The 23,070-nt window shown below is 44.0% G+C and overlaps 1 protein-coding gene across 1 annotated transcript in view; it reads right to left on the minus strand.

The window, feature by feature from the left end:
• ctif (CBP80/20-dependent translation initiation factor) overlaps nucleotides 1-23,070 on the minus strand; it is a 180,463-nt gene that overhangs the window by 95,341 nt on the left and 62,052 nt on the right. Inside the window, exon 8 of the mRNA XM_071389018.1 lies at nucleotides 1,405-1,481. Within this exon, the coding sequence (XP_071245119.1) occupies nucleotides 1,405-1,481 (77 nt within the window). The remainder of the gene's footprint in view (nucleotides 1-1,404; nucleotides 1,482-23,070) is intronic.

Raw genomic sequence — 23,070 nt, forward strand, 5'->3', positions numbered from 1 at the left:
CGGCCAACAAATGATTATGACCCGTGTTTTATTAAAGGTGGTGGAAAACTCTGTCTCAAGCACCGCTCCAGAATCTCCTATAAGTGTTCAATTGAGTTGAGATCTGCGCACTAACACACACACACACACACACACACACACACACACACACACACACACACACACACACACACACACACACACACACACACACACACACACACACAGTTTTGGTAAACTAGTACTGTTAAGTTTCATCATTAAAAATAACCTAACAGATGAAATGATGAAAGATACCTACTTTATATAGTACCTAGTTCACAGGTTGACCGCAAGTATTTGTTAAAATAGTACTAATATTCACTTTTATTCTAAATGGATTTGTAAAATAATACCGAGGGTATTTGGAGAAGGTACATACGGTATACCACACAACCCCAGTATGCACAACAGAGCCATAGAACTGCAGTATTTATCAGTTAATCTTTAAAAAGTAAAATCATAGATTATGTTCAGCAACAAATACCTCATACGACCATGCAGTAGTACAAGACAAAACCACAGCAGAAACTGATCCACAGGCAACATTAGAATCTAACCACAGCTATTTAACCCACAACAACAAAACACACAATCACTGTTTGAAATCAATTACCTAACGCTGCTTAAAAAGAAGAGGAAAGAGAAGAGAGAGTCAGTAGAATCTGTCTTTCTGGCTCAACTTTCCTTCCTTCACAGTCAGACACCCAAATATTTTCTTTCTCCGTTGTTTCTTAGCAACAGGGGAGAACTTTCCACTGACGTCATGCAGCGGGAGACATTTTAAGCAGATTAAACTGCGATTAAACTCATTTAATTGAGTGAAGGAACGTTGAACGCCGCAATGAGAGAAAACTCAGAGAGGCTCATGTCGACAGTCATGTGTGATTGGGGATGACAGCATTTTGCATCCAAAATCGCACCTTATTTCCCATATAGTGCAATAGTAAAAACCTTTCAGACAATTAGACTCAGACACACAGACCAGAGACGAGAAGACTTTTCTGTCTATGTGTCAGAGACTCTGGGACCAGGAGAATTCCTGCTTTGACATTGCTTTGGCTGGAGAGAAGAGTTAAGGGTTCTGGGCTGACTGTTTCATCAGTGTTGCAACAACGTTCCAGGCTGGAGAGAAGAGTTAAGGGTTCTGGGCTGACTGTTTCATCAGTGTTGCAACAACGTTCCAGGCTGGAGAGAAGAGTTAAGGGTTCTGGGCTGACTGTTTCATCAGTGTTGCAACAACGTTCCAGGCTGGAGAGAAGAGTTAAGGGTTCTGGGCTGACTGTTTCATCAGTGTTGCAACAACGTTCCAGGAGCGGTGTGTGTGTGTGTGTGTGTGTGTGTGTGTGTGTGTGTGTGTGTGTGTGTGTGTGTGCGTGTGCTTACCGTCGGTCGTTCCTCCTGCGTCGGAAGAGCTTTTTGGTGTGTGCGATCTCTGCTTCGTTAGGCAGGGGCGGGAAACCCTGTAGAGACAGAGAGAGAACTATCAAACACTGATCTAAAGCAAGTCACAGTACGCGAACAGAGTGTGTAGTCTACAGCCATAACTTCATCCATTAAACAGTATGTGGTACAGTGGTACAGTATGGTTGTTGTCAGTCAAGACTGGTCCGTCTGTCTGGTGTTGCCTTGGTTACAGATGCTGAACTACAAGTGTGAGGAGGAGGATGGCTGAGGAAGGGTGTGTGTGTAAAAGTGTTGATAAGGTGTGTGCATAGCGTGTGTGTACGTCTGAGTAATATGTGGATAAAATGGTATTTTAATATATAATATATTTTAATATGTATGTGGTAGGTTGGTTGCCTGGCAACCCATCTACATTGCTCCGGCCAACTGACATTTCTTCTGCACAATGAGTCTGGATTTGCTTTCCTCCCCAACGATTTCAAGAATGCGAACACATTCTAACCGCTATGATTTGTCCCAGAAACCAATGGGTTGGGCCAGAGCCGGCCTACATGAAATTGTCAACTCTGATTGGTTAGATTTGATAGAGATGATCCAATCGCTGATAAAAACATTTTTTTTCTTCTTCTTCCCCCCCAATGTCCTAATTTTAAAATCACACAAAATACTTCTACTGTAGGATGGCAGTTTCAGACCATGTACGTAGCAATCGATAGAACACCGGAATTCAATTCAAGGTGAGTCGTCAGGCAAGTGAGTTGGCATTTCGGGTGTGAATGAGTGTAGAATGTGAGTTTAAACACCTGCAGTGTGACACTGTGTGTGTGTGAGACGGAGAAGTCCATCACTGGCCACGGGCAGCGTTTGGTACACTGACACACACAGCGCCTCCCTGCTCCGTTATCAGCTACGTTAACAATGTGGGTCGACAGTTAACTTCTTAGTACAGACATTTCACACGTCATTCTTACTTCATGTCAGTCGGGAGGAGATTGGGTAAATGTGTTATATTGTATCATGAGAAAAGTGTTGTAATGTATATAATTCAGTATGTTTAGCAGAGTGGAAAATGTAGGCTTTGATGAAGGGAATTGCTTAATGATTTAGTGCTGGGTATGTTCTGATGGGAGGGGCTTCAAGGGGGGAACCATTTTGTTTTTAGCTGTTGATGGGGCAGCGTTGTTTTTAAGCTGTCCCCACAATAGATACTTTGGATGGCAGTACTGTTGTTTTTCTTCCGGATTCACTATGTAAATAAACACCCAGAAGCACTTTTGTGGCTCCGCCATCTTTTTATTTGGTAGAGGTTAGGTTTTTCAGTTTAGCCTTCTGGTCTAGTCTACGTGACTGTGTGTGACTACAGGCTCTCGCTGCAGCGTGACTGTGTGTGACTACAGGCTCTCTCTGCAGTGTGACTGTGTGTGACTACAGGCTCTCGCTGCAGCGTGACTGTGTGTGACTACAGGCTCTCTCTGCAGCGTGACTGTGTGTGACTACAGGCTCTCTCTGCAGCGTGACTGTGTGTGACTACAGGCTCTCTCTGCAGTGTGACTGTGTGAGACTACAGGCTCTCTCTGCAGTGTGACTGTGTGACTACAGGCTCTCTCTGCATTGTGACTGAGACTACAGGCTCTCTCTGCAGTGTGACTGAGACTACAGGCTCTCTCTGCATTGTGGTGGTGTGACTACAGGCTCTCTCTGCAGTGTGACTGAGACTACAGGCTCTCTCTGCAGTGTGACTGAGACTACAGGCTCTCTCTGCAGTGTGACTGTGAGACTACAGGCTCTCTCTGCAGTGTGACTGAGACTACAGGCTCTCTCTGCAGTGTGACTGTGAGACTACAGGCTCTCTCTGCAGTGTGACTGTGTGACTACAGGCTCTCTCTGCAGTGTGACTGAGACTACAGGCTCTCTCTGCAGTGTGACTGTGAGACTACAGGCTCTCTCTGCATTGTGGTGGTGTGACTACAGGCTCTCTCTGCAGTGTGACTGTGAGACTACAGGTTCTCTCTACATTGTGGTGGTGTGACTACAGGCTCTCTCTGCAGTGTGACTGTGTGTGACCACAGGCTCTCTCTGCATTGTGACTGAGACTACAGGCTCTCTCTGCATTGTGGTGGTGTGACTACAGGCTCTCTCTGCAGTGTGACTGTGTGTGACCACAGGCTCTCTCTGCATTGTGACTGAGACTACAGGCTCTCTCTGCATTGTGGTGGTGTGGCACCAGCACTGTTATCTTCCCATCAGCAGCATCTGCACAGGAAAAACTGGAAACCCCAACTCTGAGTCAGGCAGACGCCCTCCCTACAGACGCCCTCTCTTTAATCCCCCACTCTGCTGGGGCAGGCAGACGCCCTCAGCCCCACACTTCAGTCACCAGAAGTCAGGCGTTCCGCAGAGCCAGAGGAGCCAGCCAGGGCAGAACCATGTCAGATGTTCTCCATCACAGTGTTTATTCAGATTCCCCCTGCATCACTTTGACTGACAGCTCCAGTCACCAATGTGAGAGAGAGCGAGTGAGAAGAGCCATATAAACATACCCAATACTCGTAGGCGTTACAGTCACACAAGGGTGATGCTAATGCTTGTCACCAGTAACACAATTCAAAACATGTAATATTGAGTTTCATCCCTTTTGCCCTCAGAACAGCCTCAAATCATTGGGGCATGGACGCTGGAGTCGAAAGCGTTCCACAGGGATGCTGTCCCCATGTTCACTCCAAGTTGTCTGGATGTCCTTTGGGTGGTGGAGCTTGCTAGATACACACGGGATACTGTTAGTGTGTGAAAAACCCAGCAGTGTTGCATTTCTTGACCCAAACCGTTGCTCCTGGCACCTACTACCATACCCTGTTCAAAGGAACTTAAATATTTTGTCTTGCCCATTCACCCTCTGAATGGTACAGATACACAATCCATGTCTCAACCCGTCTCTTCCCCTTCATCTACACTTTATTTTAATTAATAACATAATTCAAATCCTATTACTGTTTGCTTTAGCCTGCCTGGAGGGCCAGATGAGCAGGGGTTGACCTTTTGAGATATTTTGTTTCATTGGTCAATCAAGCACAGCTAAAGTGTTTGAAATGACTTCAATTAGTATTTGGAACCCAGGTCTGTTCAGTTCAGATCCATTCAGAAAGACGTGAAACTTTCCACAGTCTGGGCTCGGAGGTCTGGAAAGTTCCATTTCTTTCTGAATGATCTGGATCTGAATTGAACAGACTTGGGTTCCTTCCCTCCCAGAGTCCCCTGGGCCAGCAGAGAGAGAGTTGGACAGAGCAAGACAGAAAGAGACAGAGCGCGAGAGAGAGTGTGTATGAAGCCTCACAGCCCCCAGAAACACAGGGATTATACTTGGCGTAACAGAAACACACACACACACAGACAAACACAGAGCACTGAGCCGTTCACCTGTACTGAAACAGTCTGTCTGAGAGGTTCCAACTATAACAGTGGACCTTTCAGCGTTTTAATTACTTTGCCGATATGAAACAGAATCATAATATCAGTCGAGAATATCAAATTCCCAGTTAATGTTACAAAACCAACTTTATAAGAGGTTTTAAAAATAGTTTCTATTTGACTCAGCGTTCCATGACGTACACTAAGACATTGTTGGCAGATAGATGGATGCAGTTCAATGCATGATTAATATAATTCACCAATACATTTATTGGTAATCCAACAAAGATTGCTATCAGGTTGTAAATCACAGCTACAGTACCTGGTACATTGTTTGCTGCGTCCACCCATTCGGGATGCACTGTTTCACTTTAAATTACTCAATATTTTGAACACAAAACGGACAAATGTTCTCAGCCTTGGTTACGTCAATACAATCAAACGTTCAAGGGCAATCATCACAAGTCAGTCATAACATGGCTAATAGGCTACTTATCTATTTATGTAGCAACCTAAAAACACATTGAGCCTAACGTTAGCTAGCTAGCTGCTGGGAGGATATCATTGGACGGGTGGCCAACTTTCCCCCCCATATAATGTTTCTGTGTCTACAGCTAGAGAGGCAGTTGTGATTTGGTTACCTAGCAACAATTGTGAATCACTTTGCTAGCTAGCTATGGTGAACTTCAACAACTGTTATCCACAGTTAGCATATCTCTTAGTTGTCAATCAAATCTATTTGGCATCGATCAAATGAGCGGGGCAGTCAGGCAGGATCCCATTCAGTTGTCAAAATGTGGGTTGGGACAAGCATGCGCTGGCAGGCCCTACGCTGCAGAAGACTGAGCAGGCTACTATTCCACATTGTTGATCAGTAACATTTTGACGGCCAACTACTAGCTGAAGTAGTGAGAGAGGTTTATCTACTGTTCCCTCGTTAGATGTTGGCTCATCTCGCTCTGGCTAACATTAGTTATTGATGTTGTTGACGTGTATAGGCAACAGAGGGAGATATTTATTTAACCTTTTATTTAACCAGGCAAGTCAGTTAAAAGAACAAATTCTTATTTACAATGACGGCCTCCCCCGGACGATGCTGGGCCAATTGTGCACCGCCCTATGGGACTGCCAATCACGGCCGGATGTGATGCAGCCTGGATAGCCTATCTTTTCATGGTTGATCAATAAGACTTGAGGACTCCCGTGGTATTTACATATTTGCAGAAATCCATTCAGGTGTATTTAGGTGAATGTGATGTATGATCTAGTCGTGTTGCTGCTGCCTGTAAACACCCAGTCCATGTCAAAGTGAATGTGATGTATGATCTAGTCATGTTGCTGCTGCCTGTAAACACCCAGTCCATGTCAAAGTGAATGTGATGTATGATCTAGTCGTGTTGCTGCTGCCTGTAAACACCTAGTCCATGTCAAAGTGAATGTGATTTATGATCTAGTCGTGTTGCTGCTGCCTGTAAACACCTAGTCCATGTCAAAGTGAATGTGATTTATGATCTAGTCGTGTTGCTGCTGCCTGTAAACACCTAGTCCATGTCAAAGTGAATGATGGCAGGTCCGTGTAAGTACCTGAATATGTTACCAATAAAAGTCACCAGAGGGGGGTCCGAAAACTCACAAAATATTGTTGGCAACACTGCCCGTGTGGCAAACGGCTTATTTGCATATAAACCTACTGTAGCTCTGATGTGTGTGTGTGTGTGTGTGTGTGTGTGTGTGTGTGTGTATATATACACATATATACACACACACACACACACACATATATATATATATATATATACACATATATATACACACACACACACACACATTTATATTATATATATATATATATATATATATATATATATATATATATATATATATATACAGTGGGGAGAACAAGTATTTGATACACTGCCGATTTTGCAGGTTTTCCTACTTACAAAGCATGTGGAGGTCTGTAATTTTTATCATAGGTACACTTCAACTGTGAGAGACGGAATCTAAAACAAAAATCCAGAAAATCACATTGTATGATTTTTAAGTAATTAATTTGCATTTTATTGCATGACATAAGTATTTGATACATCAGAAAAGCAGACCTTAATATTTGGTACAGAAACCTTTGTTTGCAATTACAGAGATCATACGTTTCCTGTAGTTCTTGACCAGGTTTGCACACACTGCAGCAGGGATTTTGGCCCACTCCTCCATACAGACCTTCTCTAGATCCTTCAGGTTTCGGGGCTGTCGCTGGGCAATACGGACTTTCAGCTCCCTCCAAAGATTTTCTATTGGGTTCAGGTCTGGAGACTGGCTAGGCCACTCCAGGACCTTGAGATGCTTCTTACGGAGCCACTCCTTAGTTGCCCTGGCTGTGTGTTTCGGGTTGTTGTCATGCTGGAAGACTCAGCCACGACCCATCTTCAATGCTCTTACTGAGGGAAGGAGGTTGTTGGCCAAGATCTCGCGATACATGGCCCCATCCATCCTCCCCTCAATACGGTGAAGTCGCCCTGTCCCCTTTGCAGAAAAGCATCCCCAAAGAATGATGTTTCCACCTCCATGCTTCACGGTTGGGATGGTGTTCTTGGTTGTCCTCATCCTTCTTCTTCCTCCAAACACGGCGAGTGGAGTTTAGACCAAAAGGCTCTATTTTTGTCTCATCAGACCACATGACCTTCTCCCATTCCTCCTCTGGATCATCCAGATGGTCATTGGCAAACTTCAGACAGGCCTGGACATGCGCTGGCTTGAGCAGGGGGACCTTGCGTGCGCTGCAGGATTTTAATCTGTGACGGCGTAGTGTGTTACTAATGGTTTTCTTTGAGACTGTGGTCCCAGCTCTCTTCAGGTCATTGACCAGGTCCTGCAGTGTAGTTCTGGGCTGATCCCTCACCTTCCTCATGATCATTGATGCCCCACGAGGTGAGATCTTGCATGGAGCCCCAGACCGAGGGTGATTGACCGTCATCTTGAACTTCTACTATTTTCTAATAATTGCGCCAACAGTTGTTGCCTTCTCACCAAGCTGCTTGCCTATTGTCCTGTAGCCCATCCCAGCCTTGTGCAGGTCTACAATTTTATCCCTGATGTCCTTACACAGCTCTCTGGTCTTGGCCATTGTGGAGAGGTTGGAGTCTGTTTGATTGAGTGTGTGGACAGGTGTCTTTTATACAGGTAACGAGTTCAAACAGGTGAAGTTAATACAGGTAATGAGTGGAGAACAGGAGGGCTTCTTAAAGAAAAACTAACAGGTCTGTGAGAGCCGGAATTCTTACTGGTTGGTAGGTGATCAAATAATTATGTCATGCAATAAAATGCAAATTAATTACTTAAAAATCATACAATGTGATTTTCTGGATTTTTGTTTTAGATTCCGTCTCTCACAGTTGAAGTGTACCTATGATAAAAATTACAGACCTCTACATGCTTTGTAAGTAGGAAAACCTGCAAAATCGGCAGTGTATCAAATACTTGTTCTCCCCACTGTATATATATACATACAGTATACACACACACGCACACACACACACACACACATATATATATATATATATACATACATATACATATATATATATATATACATACATATACATATATATATATATACATACATATCATTTTAAAAAGGCGTCATTCTTCCTGGGGTGTATATGAACAGATTTGAATAAGATTTCATGTTGCTAAAACGCTGTCAGTTCCACTTTCATGTTGCTGGTATTTATTTCAAACTGATGTTTTTTTCCTGTCTTACTAAGTTACTGCTGCTGGGGGGTGATGGGCTCTGATTGGTGGAGTCTGATTGGATACATGTGTGTGTGGAGGGAGGAGAAGGGAAGGGAGCTCTGCCCTGGGGACAGAGAGGAGGAGAGAGCTCTGCCCTGGGGACAGAGAGGAGGAGAGAGGAAGAGAGCTCTGCCCTGGGGACTGAGAGGAGGAGAGAGGAAGAGAACTCTGCCCTGGGGACTGAGAGGAGGAGAGAGGAAGAGAGCTCTGCCCTGGGGACAGAGAGGAGGAGAGAGGAAGAGAGCTCTGCCCTGGGGACTGAGAGGAGGAGAGAGGAAGAGAGCTCTGCCCTGGGGACTGAGAGGAGGAGAGAGGAAGAGAACTCTGCCCTGGGGACAGAGAGGAGGAGAGAGGAAGAGAGCTCTGCCCTGGGGACAGAGAGGAGGAGAGAGGAAGAGAGCTCTGCCCTGGGGACAGAGAGGAGGAGAGAGCTCTGCCCTGGGGACTGAGAGGAGGAGAGAGGAAAGGGGAAGAGAGCTCCACCATGCTGGGGTGGGCAAGATAAAGGGACACTTAGAGAGATGGTCTTCCTCACCCAAACTCATGGGTCTACACAGCAGCTGTATGAAGAGACTACCAGACAGCCAACACAGCATGGCCATCCAATCAATATCCCTGATTCCAGGTCAGTTGAAGAGGCATACGCCAAGACATACTGGTGGGCAAGCAGAGGAGAGACCAGTGTAGTTTGCTTCGATGGGAAATAAACACTGATTAGTGCCAATAATGTTCATTCCCAATAAGTCTGCTTCATTCAGGATTTAAGTGGTTAACTCCAGAGAACGCTCTGAGCCAGGGATTCAAAGGAAAGTGGGGGGGGGAGAGAGAGAGAGAGAGAGAGAGAGAGAGAGAGAGAGAGAGAGAGAGAGAGAGAGAGAGAGAGAGAGAGAGAGAGAGAGAGAGAGAGAGAGAGAGAGAGAGAGAGAGAGAGAGAGAGAGAGAGAGAGAGAGAGAGAGAGAGAGAGAGAGAGAGAGAGAGAGAGAGAGAGAGACAGAGAGAGAGAGAGAGAGAGAGAGAGAGAGAGAGAGAGAGAGAGAGAGAGAGAGAGAGAGAGAGAGAGAGAGAGAGAGAGGAGAGAGAGAGGGAGGGAGGGAGGGAGGGAGGGAGGGAGGGAGGGAGAACGAGGGGCAGAGTTGCATGTTTAGCTACGGTTGGTTTCCTGTAGGATATCATTAGCTGTAATCCAGCTTCCAGATGGTTACCAGGTGACTGTCTCAACTCCAGTATACTTAGTCATCAAAGCCAGAGGGAATAAATGTCAATATTTTGAGAAATGTTAGATTTGGGGTTTGCATGAGAATCTGTTGTGACTCTTTCCATCATAACGTAAGAGTTTTAGGAAATAGAAGAGAAAAAAATGCCCTTTTCAATATTCAAACTCAGACATGGACGTCAGAGGTTTGTTTACATATAGATGGAGTCTCCTTGAGCAGCTTGACTAAGCAGATGGCATTATTTTTTGCTTGAATAGCATTTTTCAAAACCTGTCATCATCGGTGCAGATTAAAATGAATAGATAAACATTTGATGAGGAACGTAAAGGTTTCTCTCCAGCCTCATTCAGACCAGACTTGATAGGAAAATAGTAGCATAAAGCCTAGAGGAAAATGGTAACATACAGTGCTGTGAGAAAGTATTTCCCCCCCGTTCAGATTTTCTACATTTTTGACACTGAATGTAATCAGATCTTCAACCAAAACCTAATATTAGATAAAGGAAACAAATACTTATTTTATTTAATTAACAAAGTTATGCAACACCCAATTGAAGGTTGTGCAATGTAACAGGAATATTTAGACTTATGGATGCCACCCGTTAGATAAAATACGGAACGGTTCCGTATTTCACTGAAAGAATAAACGTTTTGTTTTCGAGATGATAGTTTCCGGATTCGACCATATTAATGACCTAAAGCTCGTATTTCTGTGTGTTATTATGTTATAATTAAGTCTATGATTTGATAGAGCAGTCTGACTGAGCGGTGGTAGGCAGCAGCAGGCTCGTAAGCATTCATTCAAACAGTACCTTCGTGCGTTTTGCCAGCAGCTCTTCGCAATGCTTCAAGCATTGAGCTGTTTATGACTTCAAGCCTATCAACTCCCGTGCTCGCTAATAGCGTTTCAAACGTCACTCGCTCTGAGACTTGGAGTGGTTGTTCCCCTTGCTCTGCATGGGTAACGCTGCTTCGAGGGTGGCTGTTGTCGATGTGTTCCTGGTTCGAGCCCAGGTAGCGGTGAGGAGAGGGACGGAAGCTATACTGTTACACTGGCAATACTAAAGTGCCTATAAGAACATCCAATAGTCAAAGGTATATGAAATACAAATCGTATAGAGAGAAATAGTCCAATAATTCCTATAATAACTACAACCTAAAACTTCTTACCTGGGAATATTGAAGACTCATGTTAAAAGGAACCACCAGCTTTCATATGTTCTCATGTTCTGAGCAAGGAACTTAAACAATAGCTTTCTTACATGGCACATATTGCACTTTTACTTTCTTCTCCAACACTTTGTTTTTGCATTATTTAAACTAAATTGAACATGTTTCATTATTTATTTGAGACAAAATGTATTTTATTGATGAATTATATTAAGTTAAAATAAGTGTTCATTCAGTATTGTTGTAATTGTCATTATTACAAATAAATTTAAAAAATAATTGGCCCATTAATCGGTATCGGCTTTTTTTGGTCCTCCAATAATCGGTATCTGTATTGAAAAATCATAAATTGGTCGACCTCTAATATATATATATACGTATATATTTATAATACCTTTATTGGCCCAATAGTTACATCATTAAATGCAAACTTTCTTCATTTTAACAGACCTAGAAAGTTTCAGGGGAGAGAGAGCAGAGAGAGAGGGGGAAGGAGAGCAGAGAGAGAGGGGGAAGGAGAGCAGAGAGAGAGGGGGAAGGAGAGCAGAGAGAGAGGGGGAAGGAGAGCAGAGAGAGAGGGGGAAGGAGAGCAGAGAGAGAGGGGGAAGGAGAGCAGAGAGAGAGGGGGAAGGAGAGCAGAGAGCGAGGAGGAAGGAGAGCAGAGAGAGAGGGGGAAGGAGAGCAGAGAGAGAGGGGGAAGGAGAGCAGAGAGCGAGGAGGAAGGAGAGCAGAGAGCGAGGAGGAAGGAGAGCAGAGAGCGAGGAGGAAGGAGAGCAGAGAGCGAGGAGGAAGGAGAGCAGAGAGAGAGGAGGAAGGAGACCAGAGAGAGAGGAGGAAGGAGAGGAGAGCAGAGAGAGAGGGGGAAGGAGAGCAGAGAGAGAGGAGGAAGGAGAGCATAGTCAGGGCCGTCTGATAACAGACCTTTGGGAATTATTTTAATTTCACTGGCTGTGTTGTGGTGTGTGTGTGTGAGCAGCCAGCCAAGACAGCTCACCCTGCCAAGCAGCTATATTCCATTTGCTGCATCTTGCACCTCAGGCGGCAGACATTTTGTAATCTCTGTTTGCAGACTTTCCTCTTTGGAGGACCTTAGTATCACTTACAAAAAGGGACTGCGGGGAATATGTGCATTATATAAAAACATTTTCTTGAAATTACAGTACTGCCTTTGTCTGCATTGAATTATTATAGTCCAATGACAAATAATGACCTATTCTAACACTGAAAAATACCCTGGTAATATCCATCTTTGAACACAAGAATGAAGTCATGTCAATAAATCTCTTCTTAAAACGACAGACACATGTAATGACAACACAGAGAAAAAGTGGAAATTAAAAGAACCAGTTCTCCATCTCTTGGAGGAGGATTTTCAGGGCACAGAATCAGACACGCCTTGTTACTACAGCACGTGTCACTTCCTTTGACACATTTTTATGCGTTTTGAGACTAGGACTGAGTCCCAAATGGAACCTTTCCCTTTATAGCGCACTACTTCTGACCTGGGCACTACATAGGTGCCATTTAGGACACATCCTTGGACTATCCTCCCAGTTCAAATCTAATGGTCGTATACACATATTTAGCAGATGCTATTGCAGATGTAGTGAAATGCTTGTATTCCTAGCTCCAACAGTGCAGTAATATGTAACAATACACAACAGAATTAAGAAATATATAAATATTAGGACAAGCGATGTCGGACTCCGGAGTATAAATATATACAGTGCCTTTGGGAAGTATTCAGACCCCTTGACTTTTTCCACAATGTTGTTACGTTCCAGCCTTATTCTAAAATGTATCAAATATATTTTTTCCCCCCAGAAATCTACACACAATACCCTATAATGACAAAGGGAAAACAGGGTTTTAGATATTTTTGCAAATTTATAAAAAAATATATAAAAAAGTCCCTTTGCTATGAGAAATTGAGCTCAGGTGCATCATGTTTACATTGATCATCCTTGAGATGTTTCTACAACTTCATTGGAGTTCACCTGTGGTAAATTTTATTGATTGGACATGATTTGAAAAAGGCACACAACTGTTTATAGGAAAGCAAGGATCTGGGGAAGGGTAACAAAACATTGCTGCAGCATAGACGGTCCAAGAACACAGTGGCCTCCATTTTTAAATGGAAGAAGTTTGGAACCACCAAGACTCTTCGTAGAGCTTGCCGCCAGGCCAAACTGAGAAACCGGGGGAGGTGGCCAAGAACCCGATGGTCACTGACAGAGCTCCAGAGTCCCTCTGTGGAGATGGGAGAACCTTCCAGAAGGACAACCATCTCTGCAGCACTCCACAAATCAGGCCTTTATGGTAGAATTGCCAGACGGAAGCCACTCCTCAGTAAAAAGGAACATGACAGCCTGCTTGGAGTTCAGGAACTCAGACTGGGGTAAAGGTTCACCTTCCAACAGGACAATGACCCTAAGCACACAACCGAGACAATGCAGGAGTGGCTTTGGGACAAGTCTCTGAATGTCCTTGAGTGGCCCAGCCAGAGCCGAGAATTGAACCCGATCGAACATCTCTGGAGACCTGAAAATAGCTGTGCAGCGACACTCCCCATCCAACCTGACAGATCATGAGAGGATCTGCAGAGAAGAATGGGAGAAACTCCCCAAATACATTTGTGCCAGTCTTGTAGCGTCATACCCAATAAGACTCAAGGCTGTAATCGGCTGCCAAAGGTGCTTCAACAAAGTACTGGGTAAAGGGTCTGAATACTTTTAATTATTATAAATTAGCAAACATTTCTGAACCTGTTTTTGATTTGTCATTTTGGAGTATTGTGTGTAGATTGAGAAGGGGAAAAAACTAAATTTAGAATAAGGCTGTAACCTAACAAAATGTGGAAAAAGTCAAGGGGTCTGAATAATTTCCAAATGCACTATACTGTCCCTGTCCATATAGCCAGCTGGGTTCTCAGTACATCGCGCAGACAGGAATAAAGAACTCGGGGAAAAAGAAAGGCAGAGGTAAAGGTTTCATGATTAACTACTCATGGTGTGACTTTTTATAATGTACAGGAACTCAAGGCTTTTTGTTCATCCGACATAGAACACCTCACAATCAAATGCCGACCGCATTACCTCCCGAGAGAATTCTCTTCGGTCATCGTCAGAGCCGTGTATTTTCCCCCTCATGTAGATTTTTTTTTTTTTATACATTTGCAAATTTTTCTAAAAACCTGTTTTTGTCATTATGGTGTATTGTGTTTAGATTGATGAGGGAAAACATTTACTTGATCGATTTTGGAATAAGGCTGTAACGCGGAGGTGCCCAACCAGTCGATCGCGAGATGATTATACGTCTACTAAAATTCAGCCACACAAATCAATGCCTATAATCTCTTTGTTTTAACATTCGACAGTCCTCCATTCACAGTAATGTCTGAAAAGTCACGTGATTTACATAAAAATATGACCAGTCCCTGCCCACTTAGTGATGTATGCCTAGTTAGCGCGGTCAAATGCCGCCCGCCAACTCCAAATCGAGGTAACGGTGATGCCAGGCAGGCAGCTAGCTAACTAACTTTGTAGCCAGATTCGTTCTTAAATTATTTTTAAGTTGTGTGGTCGACAGCAGCAATAATGAGTGAAGGGAAGGATACAATGAAACTGAAAACGTATCATTTCCACAAGGAATGGGAGGAGAATTATTTTTTTTGTCATGTCGAACTCAAAATGCGTGTGTCTCATCTGTCATAATAGCATCGCTACCCCAAAGAAAGGTAACATAGAACAACATTTTAACACACGAAACCCAGGAAAGAGATTTTCCAGCAAAGACTGAATTACAAAGAAGAAAAGTACAAGAACTAAACAAATCAACTGGCAGCGCAAAGGGAAGGCGGCAACCATAGCATCTTATCGTGTGAATCGCATTCTTGCTAAGCATAAAAAGTCATTCAAAGATGGGGAGATGATCAAGGAAGCATTTATTGAGGCTGCAGACTCACTGTTTGGGGATTTTAAGAATAAGACTGAAATTATGGCTGCCATCATTGACATTCAGTTGTCCAGAAATACGGTGACAAGAAGAAGTGAGGGAATAGCGGAGAACCTCGAGGATCAACTGAAGAAGGATATTGACAACTGCGAGTGTTATTCCCTCCAGTTTGACGAGTCCACAGATATGGTAGATGTGGCACAGTTATGCATTTTCATCAGAATGGTATTTGACAACATGAGTACAAAGGAGGAACTACTCGCCATTTTGCCACTGAAAGGACAAGGGGCAAAGATATTTTTCAAGCTTTTATGGAGTTTGTTGACAAATTCCTACTGCTCTTTTGTAAGCTTGTCTCCATTACTACGGATGGGGCACCCGCTATGGTAGGGCGCATTAGTGGGTTCGTTGCATTGTGCAAACGGGATGATTCTTTCCCGGACTTTCTTAGTTATCACTGCGTAATTCATCAGCAAGCTTGGTGCGGGAAGATGTTAAACATGAAAGAGGTGATGGATGTTGCGATGAAGATTGTGTGTTCTATTCAAGCAAGAAGCCTACAGCGGAGGCTATTTCGCGCTCACTTAGAAGAGACTGAAGCGGAGCACACAGCCCTGCTGCTGCATACGGATGTGCGTTGGCTGAGTCTAGGTACATTTTTAGGGAGATTCAGTGAGTTGTTGCCTGAAATCAAGGAGTTTCTCAAGGTCTCCAAACATGCACAATATGCACAGCTAGAGGACACACAGTGGCTCCTGGATTTATCTTTTCTCACTGACCTAACTTGCATGCTTAATGAATTGAATGTAGAGCTGCAAGGAAAAGGCAAACGTATGATCAGCTCTGTGAACACTTTTAAATGCGAACTACAACTGCTCACGAGAAAACTGCAACGTAAGGACCTGCACTTCTTTCAACACATGTATTCAGAACTTGAACGTCAGGGCAAGGACACAGCACAACTTGATAGTGCACGTTACGTAGAGCAAGTCCAGAGCATCTTATCTGAGTTCGACAGTCGTTTCACTGACTTTGCATCACTTGAGCCTATTGCCACTTATATGTGCGTTCCGTTTGGCACAGAAATAAATGTGATCACTTTTTCAGATGGACACAACTATAGCAGAAACTGAAATTCTCACTCTTCAAAATGACATTCAGCTGAAATCCAGGGCAGCCACTGAGATGAAGGAAGAGTTCTGGGAGCTGCTGCTGGAGGAGAAGTATCCCAACATAAGAAGATGTTCTCTCAACATATCAGTCCTTTTTTGGATCAACCTACCTCTGAGTCTGCATTTTCTCACATGAAGATAATTAAATCCAAGTACAGATCTACTATGACTGATGACCACCTTGTGGCCTGCATGAGACCTGCAGCAAGTTGCTACAGCCATGACTATGAAAAACTACTGGCCTCCACCCAATGCCAAAAGTCACACTAAAAAAGGTAGGCAATTAAATGAGTTGCACTTATTTGTGTAAAACATGTTATTGGTCCACATTATATGTGGGTATCAAATAGGATTCATAGCAGCAGGTCCATACTCAGTGGTGTGTTGCGTTTCATATTTTTGGGGGGTTGGTTTAGATTTAGAGACTGGTAGATTTCATCAGGCTGGCAAATGGAAAAAGTAGATCTGACGTCAAAGAAGGTTGGCCACACCTGATGTAACGTAACAAAATGTGGAAAAGGGGAAGGGGTTTGAATACTTTCCGAATGCACTGTATATCCAGGGAGAACCACGATTCCATGAAACAGAGGATGTTACAATCCCTGAAGTCTCTCTGGAAGGAGATTCTCTCCCTGAGCCTGTCTACATTATTGTCCAGGGACTGAACATTAGCGAGTAATATACTAGGAAGCCGTGGATGGTATGCACTGCTCTACTTTCCGGCACTAAATAAACTTCAGTTAGTGCTAAATATGGCTGCTAGAACCCTGACTAGAACCAAAGAATTTGATCATATTACTCCAGTGCTAGCCTCCCTACACTGGCTTCCTGTTAAGGCAAGGGCTGATTTCAAGGTTTTACTGATAACTTACAAAGCATTACATGGGCTTGCTCCTACCCATCTTTCCGATTTGGTCCTGCCGCACATACCTACACGTACGGTACGGTCACAAGACGCAGGCCTCCTAACTGGCCCTAGAATTTCTAAGCAAACAGCTGGAGGCAGGGCTTTCTCCTATAGAGCTCCATTTCTATGGAATGGTCTGCCTACCCATGTGAGAGACGCAGACTCGGTCTCAACCTTTAAGTCTTTACTGAAGACTCATCTCTTCAGTAGGTCATATGATTGAGTGTAGTCTGGCCCAGGAGTGTGAAGGTGAACGGAAAGGCTCTGGAGCAAAGAACTGCCTTTGCTGTGTCTGCCTGGCCGGTTCCCCTCTCTCCACTGGGAATCTCTGCCTCTAACCCTATTACAGGGGCTGAGTCACTGGCTTACTGGTGCTCTTCCATGCCGTCCCTAGGAGGGGTGCGTCACTTGAGTGGGTTGAGTCGCTGACGTGGTCTTCCTGTCTGGGTTGGTGCCCCCCCCTTGGGTTGTGCCGTGGCGGAGATCTTTGTGGGCTATACTCGACCTTGTCTCAGGATGGTAAGTTGGTGGTTGAAGATATCCCTCTAGTGTTGTGGGGGCTGTGCTTTGGCAAAGTGGGTGGGGTTATATCCTGCCTGTTTGGCCCTGTCCGGGGGCATCATCGGATGGGGCCACAGTGTCTCCTGACCCCTCCTGTCTCAGCCTCCAGTATTTATGCTGCAGTAGTTTATGTGTCGGGGGGCTAGGGCCAGTCTGTTATATCTGGAGTATTTATCCTGTCTTATCCGGTGTCCTGTGTGAATTTAAGCATGCTCTCTCTAATTCTCTCTCTTTCTTTCTCTCTCTCAGAGGACCTGAGCCCTAGGACAATGCCTCAGGACTACCTGGCATGATGACTCCTTGCTGTCCCCAGTCCACCTGGCTGTGCTTCTGCTCCAGTTTCAACTGTTCTGCCTGCGGCTATGGAACCCTGACCTGTTCACCGGACGTGCTACCTTGTCCCAGACCTGCTGTTTTCAACTCTCTAGAGACAGCAGGAGCGGTAGAGATACTCTTAATGATCGGCTATGAAAAGCCAACTGACATTTACTCCTGAGGTGCTGACTTTCTGCACCCTCGACAACTACTGATTATTATTATTTGACCATGCTGGTCATTTATGAACATTTGAACATCTTGGCCATGTTCTGTTATAATCTCCACCCGGCACAGCCAGAAGAGGACTGGCCACCCCTCATAGCCTGGTTCCTCTCTAGGTTTCTTCCTAGGTTTTGGCCTTTCTAGGGAGTTTTTCCTAGCCACTGTGCTTCTACACCTGCATTGCTTGCTGTTTGGGGTTTTAGGCTGGGTTTCTGTACAGCACTTGGAGATATCAGCTGATGTACGAAGGGCTATATAAATAAATTTGATATGCACGCCTCCTGCTGTATTTAAAAAAATATGTAAATCTAGCAAAACAGGCAACTAAAAATAACTATAGACAATGTGTTTGTTGCTTGCTTATTAGCTAAATATCTAGCCAGCTCACATAATAACCAGAACATGACTGACAACATTTTGAATTTAACTGTAGCCAACTGTTATTCACCATAAAGAGGAAAATTAACACATTACAAGGTCATCATTTGCAAATGATTTACAAGTATGGCGAGCTGCTAACTTACTGTTGTTAATGTGAAGAAATGAAAGCAGTGCATTGCATTCTGTCCTCAGTGTTGGCAAAAGCAATTTTGGGAGACCCACTATTGGCTCCTTGATGTGCCACTAGATAAAATGTTGCCATAACGATGTCACAGCACCAATGTGCCTTGCTGCAGCAAAAGCTATGGTCGTGGCAACATACGGTGAATCCTATGTGAAAGACGTATTAGTAAGGGCCAAGGCGTGATACGCAAAACTGCCAAGACACCATTCATATTGGCTAGAACTAGTTGCTTTTCTCAGAGATCCTAGATCATATCATTTCTTCTGTCACACGACGTACATGACCTGTTTGCTTGTCTTGCCGATTTCAAACCTGTTCCAGTCTTTGATGTGTAATACATGTGGAACTCACACTAACTTGACACATTACTAAATTGAACAGCCCGTGCTAACCAACTGGCATCCTCCACACGGGCAGGCAGCACAGGGACACACAGAGTACTGATGCTTAAGTACAGACATCCATCCAAGGTAGCACAGGGATACACAGAGTACTGATGCTTAAGTACAGACATCCATCCAAGGCAGCACAGGGATACACAGAGTACTGATGCTTAAGTACAGACATCCATCCAAGGTAGCACAGGGACACACAGAGTACTGATGCTTAAGTACAGACATCCATCCAAGGCAGCACAGGGACACACAGAGTACTGATGCTTAAGTACAGACATCCATCCAAGGTAGCACCCCAAATGACACCCTATTCCTTATAAAATGCACTACTTTTAACCAGGGCCCCCATAGGGCTCTGGTCAAAAGTAGTGCACGACGTAGGGAATAGAGTGTCATTTGGGATTGGGACCCAAGCCAAGTATCCCCTCTGACCTCACAGCTCACATTATTTCATTAAGAGAGGTATTCCGGAGCGGAGAAGGCAGGCAGGCGAAGGGAGGCTGACGGGGGGAAAAAGAAGCGTAGCTCCAACTAAACAGGAAACGCTGTGGAATGTCTTTCCACCAAAGGCAGGGCCTCCCGCTCTCTCCCTCTGTCTGTTCAAACCCTGGACAACTCCAGGCGAGGGTGCACACGCGCTAGTACAAACGTTATACTGCTGCACTAATGACAGCATCTTGACTGGCTGCATCACAGTTTGGTATGGCAACTGCTTGGCATCTGACCGCAAGGCGCTATAGAGTACATCACCGGGGCCGGAGCTCCCTGCCATCCAGGACCTCTATACCAGGCAGTGTCAGTGGAAGGCCCTAAATATTGTCAAAGACTCCAGCCACCAAAAGCATAGACTGTTCTCTCTGCAACCGCATGGCAAGTGGTACTGATGCATGAAGTCTGGAACCAACAGAACTCTGAACAGCTTCTACCCCAAGTCATAAGACTGACAAATAGTTCACCAAATAGCTACCTGAAGTATCTGCATTGACCCATCACATACACTGCTGCTACTGTTTATGATCTATCCTGTTACCAAGTCACTTTACCCCTACCTATATGTACAGTACTAGTCAAAAGTTGACACCTACTCATTGCAGGGTTTTTCTATATTTTTACTATTTTCTACATTGTAGAATAATAGTGAAGACATTACACTATGAAATAACACACATGGAATCATGTACTGTAGTAACCCCCCCCCAAAAAGTGTTAAACAAATCATAATATATTTTTATATTTGAGATTCTTCAAAGTAGCCCCCCTTTGCCTTGACAGCTTTGCACACTTGGCACTCCCTCAACCAGCTTCACCTGGAATGCTTTTCAAACAGTCTTGAAGGATTTCCCACATATGCTGAGCACTTGTTGGCTGCTTTTCCTTCACTATGCGGTCCAACTCATTCAAAACCATCTCAATTGGGTTGAGGTCGGGTGATTGTGGAGGCCAGGTCATCTGATGCAGGAACCAAAAATCTCAAATTTGGACTCAGACCAAATGACAGATTTCCACCGGTTTAATGTCCATTGCTCGTGTTTCTTGGCCCAAGCAAGTCTCTTCTTCTTATCGGTGTCCTTTAGTAGTAGTTTCTTTGCAGCAATTTGACCATGAAGTCCTGATTCACACAGTCTCTTCTGAACAGTTGATGTTGAGATGTGTCTGTTACTTTACCTCTGTGAAGCATTTATTTGGGCTGCAATTTCTGAGGCTGGTAAATCCAGGTGACAACCTCATGAAGCTGGTTGAGAGAATGCCAAGAGTGTGTAAAGCTGTCATCAAGGCAAAGGGTGGCTACTTTGAAGAATATGTTGAACACTTTTTTGGTTACTACATGATTCCATGTGTGTTATTTCATAGTTTTGATGTCTTCACTATCATTCTACAATGTAGAAAATACTAAAAATAAAAAAAAACACTGTCCAAACTTTTGACTGGTACTGTACATATCTACCACGAGGACCTCGTACCCCTGCACATCAACTCGGTACTGATACCCCATGTATATAGTCAAGTTATTACTCTGTGTATTTATTCCTTGTTTTATTATCTTTATTTTTCTCTTGTTGTTAAGGGCCAGTAAATATGCATTTCACTGTTAGTCTACACCTGTTGTTTACGAAGAATGTGTTAAATAACATTTGATTCGATTTTGAACGTCAGTGTGAGTGGGCAGTGTGGGATTACAATGGCTCAGATATATAAACCAGACTCCGACCAACACAGAGACCAAAAACAATATGACAGTCTTGCAAAACAGCCATCAGCTTGCAAAAATAGCAAAGTTCTTTTACTCAGAATCCCAGGCATGTGCATAACAGCTGACCACAGAACTTGAGATGGCTGAGAAAATGTGATGTGTGTTCCCAATAGTACCGGTGGTACAACACGCATTACAACACACCAGACAGAATCCGTCTATTCGAGAAGCATGGATACAAAGCTCTGCAACACAGTCTGCCAATGACCCTTCTCCAATCAGCCCAGGTCCGTCCAATAGGCCTGCTGGATGGATGATGAGTCAGAAACACACTGCCTCGTCTCTCCAAGAGGGATACCACATTTCTATACAGAACATGCCGTTATTGTGGATCTGTCTGATTCCTTTCCAAAGGGTCACTTGTAAAAACTCAACATCGAATTGAAAAATGAGGCTCTAGTCTAATGGCTTATTATTAACAGACTCTAGTCTAGTGGCTTATTATTACCAGGTTCTAGTCTAGTGGCTTATTATTACCAGGTTCTAGTCTAATGGCTTATTATTACCAGGTTCTAGTCTAGTCTAATGGCTTATTATTAACAGGCTCTAGTCTAGTCTAATGGCTTATTATTACCAGGTTCTAGTCTAGTCTAATGGCTTATTATTAACAGGCTCTAGTCTAGTCTAATGGCTTATTATTACCAGGTTCTAGTGTTCAGGCTCTAGTCTAATGATATATTATTCCCAGGTTCTAGTGTTCAGGCTCTAGTCTAGTAATCTACTGGTTTATTATTCCCAGACAGGCCAGTCAGGGACCCTGTGTTCTCTGGCCATAAGAAGCCTTTATGAGTGGAGCAGCCAGTCTACAGCGTCAGGCAGAAAGCCACAGCTTAAAGACAATGGAGAGAGATAGAGATCGCTGGAGGATTGATGCTTTGGTAAAGCGGGAGAGCGGTGCTTTGCTTTTCTGGTTTTCAGTCAGTTCAGTCAGAGTCGGGATCAGGCTGTCATCACAATGAGAGACTGTTAGGTAACAACATTCCCCCAGTCCCCACTTCCACATTCAGTGGGATACACACTTCAGAACTACATCAACAAATTATTATAACTAATGGTTAACATTGTATATACACTGTACATCAGTTATAACCAAGGCTTATAAAGCCACTTGAATTATTTTGATGGATGAAGTAGAATGATTTCACTTGGTCTTATTGATCAGCCTGGGAGGTAGAGAGCGAAAGCAGGACAGGATACGGCCTAATGGGCCCATGTCTGGCTGGTATATAATCACAAAGAGACAGTACAGTCTGTTGGTCTAGTCTGGCTGGTATAAATCACAAAGAGACAGTACAGTCTGGTGGTCTAGTCTGGCTGGTATAAATCACAAAGAGACAGTACAGTCTGGTGGTCTAGTCTGGCTGGTATATAATCACAAAGAGACAGTACAGTCTGTTGGTCTAGTCTGGCTGGTATAAATCACAAAGAGACAGTACAGTCTGGTGGTCTAGTCTGGCTGGTATATAATCACAAAGAGACAGTACAGTCTGGTGGTCTAGTCTGGCTGGTATATAATCACAAAGAGACAGTACAGTCTGGTGGTCTAGTCTGACTGGTATATAATCACAAAGAGACAGTACAGTCTGGTGGTCTAGTCTGGCTGGTATATAATCACAAAGAGACAGTACAGTCTGGTGGTCTAGTCTGACTGGTATATAATCACAAAGAGACAGTACAGTCTGGTGGTCTAGTCTGGCTGGTATATAATCACAAAGAGAC

The sequence above is a fragment of the Salvelinus alpinus genome, chromosome 1 (assembly GCF_045679555.1).
Source record: "Salvelinus alpinus chromosome 1, SLU_Salpinus.1, whole genome shotgun sequence".
NCBI lineage: Eukaryota > Metazoa > Chordata > Actinopteri > Salmoniformes > Salmonidae > Salvelinus > Salvelinus alpinus.